At 43.8% G+C, this 11,773-nt stretch overlaps 1 protein-coding gene across 2 annotated transcripts in view; it reads left to right on the top strand.

Annotated features, from left to right (window-relative positions):
* Positions 1–4,403: 4,403 nt before the first annotated feature.
* ntsr1 (neurotensin receptor 1 (high affinity)) overlaps positions 4,404–11,773 on the top strand; it is a 57,653-nt gene continuing 50,283 nt past the window's right edge. For both annotated transcript variants that reach the window (XM_043710615.1, XM_043710614.1), the window contains exon 1: positions 4,404–5,293. In XM_043710615.1, the coding sequence (XP_043566550.1) occupies positions 4,637–5,293 (657 nt within the window). In that variant the 5' untranslated portion in view covers positions 4,404–4,636. The remainder of the gene's footprint in view (positions 5,294–11,773) is intronic.

Genomic DNA, 11,773 nt, shown 5'->3' with positions numbered 1-11,773 from the left:
GAATGACAGATATTGTTACGGATGATACAATGAGGCTGTATCAAAATGTCAAGCTGTCAGTAAGCTATGTACAGCAAGCAAATAAATTACACCATTAAAAATAAAAAGTGGCATCATGTTTATTTCCATAATTTTGCACCACTTTTCCACCAACGTTTCAAACTGGGTATGATTACAAGGATTCTAACCATGCTTCATCAAGTAACTATCTGTGCTCTGCGAGAATAGATAGTAAGCGCTGGAGCTTACTTAAGTTTAGGAGGTTATTTCAGCCATTTCTAACCTAGACCACACCCAGTGTTGTCGAGTACATTCTTGCAAACTTGTTGATTAAGGATTGGCTTGGAGGTCAGGCTGATCCCCTTCCCTTTTAGAAAGCAGTGGTGTACCATTCAATATAGTGCCATTGAAATCAATGAGAGCGTTTACATTTTAGACTTGCATTCAACTGTAAATAGTTCAGCAGATACATCAACATATTTATGCATAATCCACCCTCTGCTGTGGTCATTGATTCAAGGTGGAATCTTCTTAAACTGTATACTTCTTGCGACCAGATGAGATGGGGTGGACTTGTGTCCCATTTTCAAAATTATTACAGAACAAATGATATTCTGGTCCACCACGTATTTGATGAAGTTAGAATTGGGTACAGTGAAGAATTCAGTCACAACCTGGCAACCAAACAGCTTGACAATTTGATAACATAGTTTATTATTCAGAATTGTACAGCCACAGAAACAGAGCATACAAACCAATAGGTCTGTTCCACTGTTATCAATCCACAGCAGCAGCCACCTGTTTTCCTTCATCTTGGCACATCCTTTCACACATTTGTACCTATCTAGATTCTCTTTCCATTTATCTCTGCTATTGATCTTAACCAATATCTGAGTGACAGAGTTCCACATTCTCATCACTTTTAGTGAGGAGGTTTCTCTTCAATTTCTGACTGAAATCGTTGTTGAGTGTTTTGCATGTATGGATTCTCATTTTAGATTCCCCCTTTAAATAGAAATTGTTGCCTAAGTCAATATGATCCAACAACTGCACACTTTTAAAGATCCTTATCAAGTCATCTCCTTAGTCATTTTTCTCGAACAAAGACCCGCAGTCTGAGTTTTTCAGCAGCTACAATCTCTCAGTTCTAATCTCATTTTTGTAAAAAAGACTGCCTGTATGTGACATGTTCACATGACATTTGATAACTTTGTTAATTTCTAGGTCTCTGTTTCCAAAATGTTTAGTGTGATTACAATTGTGTCTTTAAAACTGTCGTGCTTGGATTAATATTTACAGCAAATTCTATTTCTGATGAAAAATCAGGTTTTTTTAGAATATATGCTGAAGATTTGGTGAAATCCTCCATAACAGATACCCAGCTGGTGCCAAAATACTTCAAGTGAATGGTTCCTAAGGGAAGGGATTTCAACCATGAAGATAGATTGAGAAGAGAACATTGAAAAGCAGTTTGACAGAGATGTTCAAAATCATGATGAATCTGGATATAATAGGTAGGGAGAAATTATGACAAGCAACATGAGTTCAACTGGGACAACACTACTATTATAGGACAAGCCAACCAGAGATCAGCCAGGGAATTCCTAGAGGCATGGCACTCTTCCACAGATTCAATCAACATCGACCTGGACCCAATATACTGACCACTGCAGTGGACAGCTGGAACTGACAACCGGAAGCAGCAGGTACAAATCACTATAAATGCCGGAGGAAACATCACAGAAGTGCTTCACATGAGGCTCCCAAGCACTGAGGATGTCACCTAGACAGGGGACGAAACGTCTGCAACATAAATTCTCAGCTCGGCCAAAGAACCACAACAGCGAGCACCCGAGCTACAAATCTTCCCCCAAACTTTGAAGACATTATACCCGTTGGTGGAAGGATCGAGAACCAGAAAGCACAGATTTAAAATAAAAGCAAAATACTGTAGGTGCTGCAAATCTGAATGAAAACAGAAAGTTATTTTTCTCCCTCCACTGACACTGCCAAACCAGCTGAGTTTCTTCAACACTTTCTGTTTCTAATTACAGATTTAAGATCGTTGGCAAAAGAGGCAATGGCAACAGGGTGGCATCGTGGCTCAGTGGTTAGCACTGCGACCTCACAGCAGCAGGGATCGAAGTTTGATTCCAACCCTCGCGCAACTGTCTGTGTGGAATTTGCATGTTCTTCCTGTGGTTTTCTCCCCCAGTCCAAAGATGTGCAAATTGGGTGCATTGACCATGCTAAATTGCCCCTGGTATCCAGGGAAGAGTAGATTCGGTGCATTCACCATGGGAAATGTAGGGTTACAGGTAAAGGATAGGAGGGGTGGGTCTGGGTGGGATGCCCTTTCCATGTCAGTGTAGCCATGTTGAGCTGAATGATTTGTTTCCACACTGTAGGGATTCTCACCGATCATTCTATGAACATGAGGAATAACTATTTCACACCAGCCAGTGGTTACTTACTGACAGCATTGTATAGGCAGGTTCAGCAAAAGTTGTCAAGAACTGATTTCAAGGCTCCAGAGAGAAGGGCAGGGGACAAAAATGGCACAAGGTTCTGGCTCCTTCAAAGAGTGACATCAGATTGGACATGATGGGTGAAGTGACCTTTATTCAGATTGCAACCATTCTCTGATCTATAATTTTAAGATCAGGAAAGAACTGCCTCTTGCAACACTTCAGCACTTAAGAATCTTTATAGTTTCCCTTGTCTAAACATGCAGCAAATACAACCTGTCAAATAATAAATCAAAACTCTTAGCCTAACTAACTAACAAAAAAGCTTTCTTCCCCATTCAGTTCGATGGAAATTTGAACCGTTAGCTAGTGAATTCATTCCGCACAGGAGATGCTGTGAATGCCCCTTGAATCTTTCTGGGGAGAGAGAGAGAGACCGCTGCTCTCTGCAGAAGTTCCCAGATCTCTGGAGTCCCTCCAGTATTTTCTGTTTGTATTTCCGAGTTCCAGCAACCAGGGTCTTACTTCGATCTTGGTAATTCCTTGTCCTTTCTGCTGACTGATTCCCGCTCCCACTCACTCCTCCTCCACCCCCTCCCCCAACCCCCACCTACAGAGAAACTCCTCAAACTTGAAGTTATTTATTTTCTCAGAAAGGAAAGCGTTTATCTCCATCCAGGGGGATTGCGAGAAAATTGTGTCAGAAATTGAACATTAATACAGCGGCGTTCAAACGAATTGCACATCCCTGTGCCTCTGCAGTAATTCGCTCCTTCATACTCTTCTGTGATTTGTCTGGGCAAATGTGTGTTCCAAAATTTGGGAAGGAGTTAACTCGCGGTGAAATCGGTGTCTAAGATTTTTTTTTGCAGGCTATAAAGCGATTAAATACCTTTATTGTAGACGAACTATTCGGGGTGGTGTCAGTATCTGGAAAATAAAGATGAACTTTCATCTGTACGATTCCCAACCTTAATCTTCATTCATCTCTTTTTAAAAAATCTCCAACTCAGTTTTCTAATCCCCATGACCGTTTCTCACCTCGATTTCCACAGAATCGGGAGGGCGGATGGAGGCATTATTAAAACGTACCTCCCGTTAGCTGCTCTCAAAACCCCAGCAGAAGAAAATTACACTTCCGCCCAGAAGGGATGGGCAGTGTTTGAAAGGATTTATTGGTGTCTTGCCCACATTTGAGAGAAAGTAAACCGAGGGGCTAACTATTTATTTCACAAGGCGGAAGGTAAACCCTTCATCACTCGCAGGATTTTCCCCTCGCCTCAATACGAAACCGATTCTAGGCACAGAAGCTGCTGGCCACTTACAAACCGTTTCAGGTTATCTCCGCCAGAGGATTCTCTGTCAGTGTAAAACCAGCTACACCTCCCCGAACCTGGTGTCTATTTCACAGGAACCTCAGAATCTGGGAGACTCCCAAGTTCCGAACACACCTCTGTGATCTCGGGAGCAACTTGCAATAAGTCCGTCTGCCCGAAATGCCAGCTCGCCGAGAGGCAGGGGGAAATTGTTGAGGTTGGCGGAATTTCCAGACACCTCCTTCCCCCCAGCCAGCGAACCCCCCCGGTTCGAAGGCCTGAGACATATGGTCAGCACCGGTCCCCCCTCGGAATCCGCTTAAACTACGAAGCAAAAACATTTCGGAAACCAAAAATCCGAAACAAGATCTGATAAAGCAGACCGCGCTGTGGGGAATGTTTGAGAGGGATTTTACCAGCGCTGGGGAACTGGATACACACACGGGAGCAGTGTCATCAGGGCTTCTGTGCTTAAACAAAGATACCCTTGCTTGGTTTTTACCCCGGGGAAGGCTCCCACATCAAACCCAAGATCAGATAGTCCGCACTTTCCAGATTGATTCCTCGTCTGGTGTAGCTGCCCCATCCAAGTCGGTTAGAGCGTGGAACCAATATAAATTCCAGCTCATGTTCTCTGCTTTGATAGCGCAGCGTCTGAGCCATTTGGTCGTTTCTTCTGGAGCAGCTCCTCCGCTCAGTGCGTCACCTTCCGAGGAAGGTACTCGAGGGGCAAGCGAGCTATAAAAGCCCCTGCTCCATTCGCCAGCAGCCCTGGCATCAGACTGAGCACTCACTCAGCTCCCGGACTGCAGCCCAGTCTCTCTCTCTCTCACACACACACACAGACTGAAAATGAGCCTTCAGTTAAACTCCACTTTGGAGAAGCACGGTGTCCTTCCGCCTGGATTTGGCAACAGAAATGTGAGCCAGGAGGAGCCAGGAGCCGGGGGCAGCGACCTGGACGTGAATACTGACATCTACTCCAAGGTGGTCATCACTCTGCTGTACCTCGGCCTCTTCTTCCTGGGCTCGATGGGAAACTCGATCACTATGCACACCCTGGTCAGGAAGAAGACTTTGCAGAACTTACAGAGCACCGTGCACTACCACCTGGCCAGCCTAGCTTTCTCGGACCTCCTCACCCTGTTCCTGTGCATGCCCATCGAGCTCTACAACTTCATCTGGGTGCACCACCCCTGGGCTTTCGGAGACGCCGTCTGCCGGGGTTACTATTTCCTCCGGGACGCCTGTACCTATGCCACGGCGTTCAACATCGCCAGCCTGAGTATCGAGCGCTACCTGGCTATCTGTCACCCGTTCAAAGCCAAGACCCTGATGTCCACCAGCCGCACCAAGAAGCTCATCTCCATGATCTGGCTGCTCTCATTCCTGCTGGCCATTCCGATGATATTCACCATGGGTGAAAAATACGCCACCAACGTCCCTGACCCAAATGATTTGATCTGTACCACTATTGTGGAGGAATCGACTGTCAAAACAGTCATCCAGGTGAGCAGCTGGTAGTGTACACGCCGGCACTGACCGCCAGTATAACTCAGAGCGAACCAGTTGAACTCCCTGTGATCTTTTCCGCTTTCCCTACTTTGGCGTTGATTTAGTGGGCGGCACGGTGGCACAGTGGTTAGCACTGCTGCCTCACAGCGCTAGAGACCCGGGTTCAATTTTTTTTCTTTTTCCTTTTTTTTTTCTTTTTTATTCAATTTCCACCACCAGGAAGAACCTTCTGTTTATTTTTATTTTTTTTTTCTTCTTTTTTTCCTTTTTTTTTATTTTAACCCCCACACTACCACCTAAGTGCGGTAGTGCTTATTTTATCCCCAGCACCCATGGTGTGTGTGTGCAGGTGTGAGACACAGTGAAAGACACAAAGTGCACCAATCTTTATTCAATTGAGACCCGGGTTCAATTCCCGACTCAGGCGATTGACTGTGTGGAGTTTGCACATTCTCCCCGTGTCTGTGTGGGTTTGCTCCGGTTTCCTCCCACAGTCCAAAGATATGCAGGTCAGGTGAATTGGCGATGCTAAATTACCCGTAGTGTTAGGTAAAGGGGTAAATGTAGGGAAATGGGTGGGTTGCGCTTCGGCAGGTCGGTGTGAACTTGTTGGGCCGAAGAGCCTGTTTCCACACTGTAAGTAATCTAATTTGGCGTTGGTTCCCGAATTGTCTTTCTTTGATGTTTAGTGATTTCCTTAAAGACACGTCTATCGAAAGCAGGAGTTATTCCAGCTTTCAATGTGGTCCTGATGAAAGATCACTCGACCTAAAACGTTAACTCAATTTCTATACAAATGCTGCTTGACCGACTGAGTTTTACCAGAATTTTATAACAAAATCAAATTTCCAGGATCTGCAGTACTTTGTTGCAATTATATGGTCGCAATTTAGTATTGAAAAGTTGAATTGTATGATACTTTGAAATAGTTAACTTCAAAGAGAAAGGAATAGATGTTGGTTTTTTTGCCATGATTTATCCTTATTTCTGACTGTTATCTTTAAAATGAATCAAAATTTGCTTCCTATACTCAGTAACAGGAATAAATCATAGCTTACAAAGTAATTCTTAATAAAGTAATTATGTGCCTTTGGAAAGTATGCATCAGAATACAAGTCCTTACATTTCTACCAGAGAATCTTTCATAAAAGTGTATTCATAAATTATGCTATTTTTGTAGCGATTACTTCAAGATATTTTATTGGAATCAAATGTTTAACTAACTGAGCTTGCTGAATCAACCTCTCTTCAGGAATACAATCTGCACAGCTAATTATGAAAACTTGTGAAAAGCATGAGTATGAGAGGTTACATGAATAACTGAACAGTTTGTTCTATTATGCCTTTCTAGCATGTTGGTCTTTGATGTTTGTTGTTTCAACATGAAGTGGAATGAACAGCATTCTACAAAGGGCAGACAATCACTCAACTGGATTACTGCCTGTTGAGGATGTAAAGCAAAAACTACCCCAAAGAGTGCAGTTTCCCCGACAATAATATGAAATGGAGAAGTTAACGGCTTTGACAATCTGGTTGAAAGTAGTCAGATATTTCTCATTGCCAAGAATTCCAAGGCTATCCTTTCCATTTTTATTTCTGGAGTTTCTCTCTTTTGCTGGTTACATGGACACAGAATTCCTTTCTTCCTTATACATTTCTCATATTCATGTCAGGTACATAGAGATAGATGAGCACTTTTGCAGTACAGAATTGCATGTGGACTTGTTGGGCCGAAGTTGTTTCCACACTGTAAGTAATCTAATCTAACCTGTTGGTTCCCGAATTGTCTTTCTTTGATGATTAGTGATTTCCTTAAAGATACGTCTATCAAAAGCAGGAGTTATTCCAGCTTTCAATGTGGTCCTGATGAAAGATCTCTCGACCTAAATTTAATTTAGGGTGGCACGGTGGCTCAGTGGTTAGCACTGCTGCCTCACAGCACCAGGGTCCCATGTTCAATTCCAGCCTCAGGTGACTGTGTGGAGTTTGCACATTCTCCCTGTGTCTGCGTGGGTGTCCTCCTGCAGTCCAAAGATGTGCAGGTCAGGTGAATTGGCCATGCTAAATTGCCCATAGTATTAGGTGCATTAGTCAGAGGGGAAATGGGTCTGGGTGGGTTATTCTTCGGAAGGTCGGTATGGACTGGTTGAGCCAAAGGGCCTGTTTCCACACTATAGGGAATTTACTCTAATTTTGTGTAGAGCTTTGATTCTTTGGAACAAAGAAGGCAAATGCAACAGATGCTGCACTTTTATTAAATGGATGCTGCCCAAAATTCAGTAGTTCCATTTAACTGTTTATTTTAACATCTCTTTATCAAGTTGCTTGCACAGTGCACATGAATCTGTGCTGAAGTAGATCATTTAGTCATGCCTCCTGTAATATTGCCAGCTTGCTGCTTGTAGGGGATTGCACTTGGCTGGTGGGTAAGCAGACAGCTGACATTCACCACATGTGTAGGTTGGCCATGGCATTTTGAGAAGTCACATGATGTCACTATGGAGAAAGCTGAGATGTTTTGTGCATGATGTGATGGTGTACTCACCAAGATGTGGAAGGGATGAAAATGTGATGTCGATTGTTCAGGCACTCTCAGGTTCTTTAATGTGCCAAAGTGATATTAGTAATGCGTGTGTACCCTTCTGACATAAAAACGCCAGATGTCACTTTAATAAATGACACAGCCAACATCTACCAGAAATATGCACAGAAGATAAATCATGACGTTAGTCAAAGTGCAATGCTGATTTGGCACCAGAGCTGCCATTTTCCAGACTGTGCTCTCAAAGTCTCATTCTGATGTGTTCATTTGGTATTGTGAAACCTCCATCCCCACCAGCATTATCTAAAGTGATCAGGATTATAAGAACAAAGAAAATGTACAGCCCAGGAACATGCTCTTCGGCCCTCCAAGCCTGAGCCGATCCAAATCCACTGTCTAAACCAATTCCTAAGCATCTAATTCCTCTGCTCCCCACCTACTCATACATCTGTTCAGACGCACCTTAAATGAATCTACCGTACCTGCCTCTACTACTTCTGCTGGCAATGCATTCCAGGCACCTATCACCCTCTGTGTAAAGTAGTTTCCATTTGTATGCCCCTTAAACTTTTCACCTCTCACCTTGAATGCCAGACCTCTCGTTATTGAATCCCTCACCCTGAGAAAAAGCTTATCTCTATCCACCCTGTCCATACCCTTCATGATTTTGTAAACCTCAATCAAGTCCCCCCTCAACTTCCTTTTTTCTAATGAAAACAGTCCTAACCTACTCAACTCTCTAAATGCGGCTGAACCAAAGTCTTTTACCATTTTAACATGACCTGCCAGCTCTTATACTCAATATTCCATCCGATGAAGGCAAGCCTACCAAATGCCTTCTTGACCACTCTATCCACCTGTGCAGCCATCTTCAGGGTACAATGGACCTGAACTCCCAGATCTCTCTTTGCTCATCAACTTTACCCAAGGCTCTTCCGTTTACAGTATAGTTCGCTCTAAAACTAGATTTACCAAAATGCGTCACCTCACATTTACCTGGATTGAACTCCATCTGCCACTTCTCCGCCCAACTCTCCAGTCTATCTATATTCTCCTGTATTCTTTGACAGTCCCCTATGCTTTCTGCTACTCTATCAACCTTCTTGTCATCTGTAAACTTACTGGTCAGACCAGCAATGTCCTCTTCCAGATCATTTATGTATAATACAAACAACAATGGCACCAGCACTGATCACTGTGGAACACCACTGGTCACCTTTCTCCATTTTGAGAAACTCCCAACTGCTACTCTCTGTCTCCTGTTGCTCAACCAGTTCTTTATCCACCTAGCTAGGACACCCTGCACACCATGTGACTTCACTTTCTCCATTAGTTTACCTTGGAGAACCTTATCAAACGTCTTACTAAAGTCCATGTACATGACATCTACAGCCCTTCATTCATCTTCCAACTTGGTCACTTGCTCAAAGGCCTCTATTAAGTTGGTAAGGCACGATCTCTCCCACACAAAACCATGTTGCCCATCACTGATAAGCCTATTCTTTTCCAAATATAAATAGATTTTATCCTTACTACCTACTCGGCAACTCTCCCACCGCTGACTTCAGGCTCACTGGTCTATAGTTACCTGGAATGTCCCTACTACCCTTCTTGTACAGGGGGACAACATTAGCAACCCTCCAGTCCTCCGGCACTTCAGCTGTGTTTAAGGATGCTACAAAGATATCTGTCAGGGCCCCAACTATTTCCTCTCTTATCTCCTTCAGCAACCTGGGATAATTCCTATCAGGTCTTGGGGATTTATCCACCTTAATATCCTTTAGCCTACCCAACACATCCTCCCTCCTTATGTCAACATGATCCAGAGTAAACAAACTTCAATCTCTAATCTCAACATTCATCACGTCCCTCTCCTCAGTGAACACAAGTAATCATTGAGAATCTCACCCATTTCCTCAGGTTCGACACACAACTTTCCTTCCTGATCCTTTAGTGGACCAACCCTTTCTCTAGTTATCCTCTTGCTTCTTATATATGCATAAAATGCTTTGGGATTCTCCTTAATTCTGCTCGCTAAAATTATTTCATGACCCCTTTTAACCTGTTTGATTCCGCGCTTAAGTATAGTCCTACTTTCCTGATATTGCGCCAAGGCCTGTTCTGTTCTTAGCTGCTTGGACCTTACATACGCTTCCCTTTTCCTCTTGGCTAGTTGCACGATTTCGCCTGTCCTCCACGGTTCACGAATCTTGCCTTTCCTATTCCTTGTTTTCAAAGGGACATCCTATCCTGCACTACCTTCAAACTATCTTTGAAAGTCTCCCACACATTAAATGTGGACTTCCCTTCCAATAGCTGTTCCCAATTCACATTTCCCAGCTCCTGCCTAATTTTGATATCATTAGCCTTGGCCCAGTTTAGTTCTCTTCCCTTAGGACCACTCTCGTCTTTGTTTACGAGTATTCTAAGACTTACAGAATTGTGGTCACTAATCCCAAAGACATCCCCCACTGCAACTTCTACGACCTGGCCTGGCTCATTCCCCAACACCAGGTCCAATTTGACTCCTTCCCTCGGACTATTGACGTACTGCTCTAGAACACTTTCCTGGTCTCTCCTTACAAATTCTGCCCATCCAGACCTCTGATACTAAGTGTATCCCAGTCAATGTTGGGAAAATTAAAATCTCTCATCACCACCACCCTGTTGCCTCTACATCTTTCCATAATCTGTTTACCTATTTGTTCTTCTACCTCACACTCACTGCTGGGAAGCCTGTAATACAGCCCCAACAATGTAACTGCACCCTTCTTATTTCTCAGCTCTACCCACAATGCCTCACTGCTCAAGCCCTCCACAGTGTCCTCCTTCAGCACAGCCGTGATATCATCCCTGACTAGCAATACAATTTCTCCCCCCGTTTACTTCCCTCCCTGTCTTGTCTGAAGCATCTATATCCTGGAACATTTAGTTGCCAATCATGCCCTTCCTTCAACCAAGTCTCTGTGATCGCAATAATGTCACACTGCCAGGCACCAATCTAAGCCCGAAGTTCATCTGCCTCTTGCTGAGATATTTGTATCATTGATAGTCACAGGTGATGTGCCAGAAGACTGGAGGTTGGCAAACATGGTGCTACTGTTTAAGAAGGATGGTAAGAACAAGCCAGGGAAATATAGGCCGGTGAGCTTGACCTCGGTGGTGGGCAAGTTGCTGGAGGGAATCCTGAGGGACAGGATATACATGTATTTGGAAAGGCAAGGACTGATTAGGGATAGTCAACATGGCTTTGTGTGTGGGAAATCATGTCTCACAAACTTGATTGAGTTTTTTGAGGAAGTAACAAGGAAGATTGATGAGGGCAGAGAAGTAGATGTGATCTATGTGGACTTCAGAAAGGCGTTCGACAAGGTTCCTCATGGGAGACTGGTTAGCAAGGTTAGATCTCATGGAATACAGGAAGAACTAGCCATTTGGATACAAAGCTGGCTCAAAGGTAGAAGACAGAGGGTGGTGGTGGAGGGTTGTTTTTCAGACTAGAGGCCTGAGACCAGTGGAGTGCCACAAGGATCGGTGCTGGGTCCTCTACGTTTTGTCATTTATAAATTATTTGGATACGAGCATAAGATGTACAGTTAGTAAGTTTGCAGATGACACCAAAATTGGAGGTGTAGTGGACAGTGAAGAGGGTTCCCTCAGATTACAACAAGATCTGGACCAGATGGGCCAATGGGCTGAGAAGTGGCAGATGGAGTTTAATTCAGATAAATGCGAGGTGCTGCATTTTAGGAAAGCAAATCTTAGCAGGACTTATACACTTAATTGTAAGGTGCTAGGGAGTATTGCTGAACAAAGAGACCTTGGAGTGCAGGTTCACAGCTCCTTGAAAGTGGAGTTGCAGGTAGATAGGATAGTGAAGAAGGCGTTTGGTATGCTTTCCTTTATTGGTCAGAGTATTGAGTACAGGAGTT

The sequence above is a fragment of the Chiloscyllium plagiosum genome, chromosome 20 (assembly GCF_004010195.1).
Source record: "Chiloscyllium plagiosum isolate BGI_BamShark_2017 chromosome 20, ASM401019v2, whole genome shotgun sequence".
Taxonomy (NCBI): Eukaryota; Metazoa; Chordata; class Chondrichthyes; order Orectolobiformes; family Hemiscylliidae; genus Chiloscyllium; species Chiloscyllium plagiosum.
The sequence above is the reverse complement of the archived record's forward strand: the minus strand, read 5'-3'. Positions and strand labels throughout refer to the sequence as shown.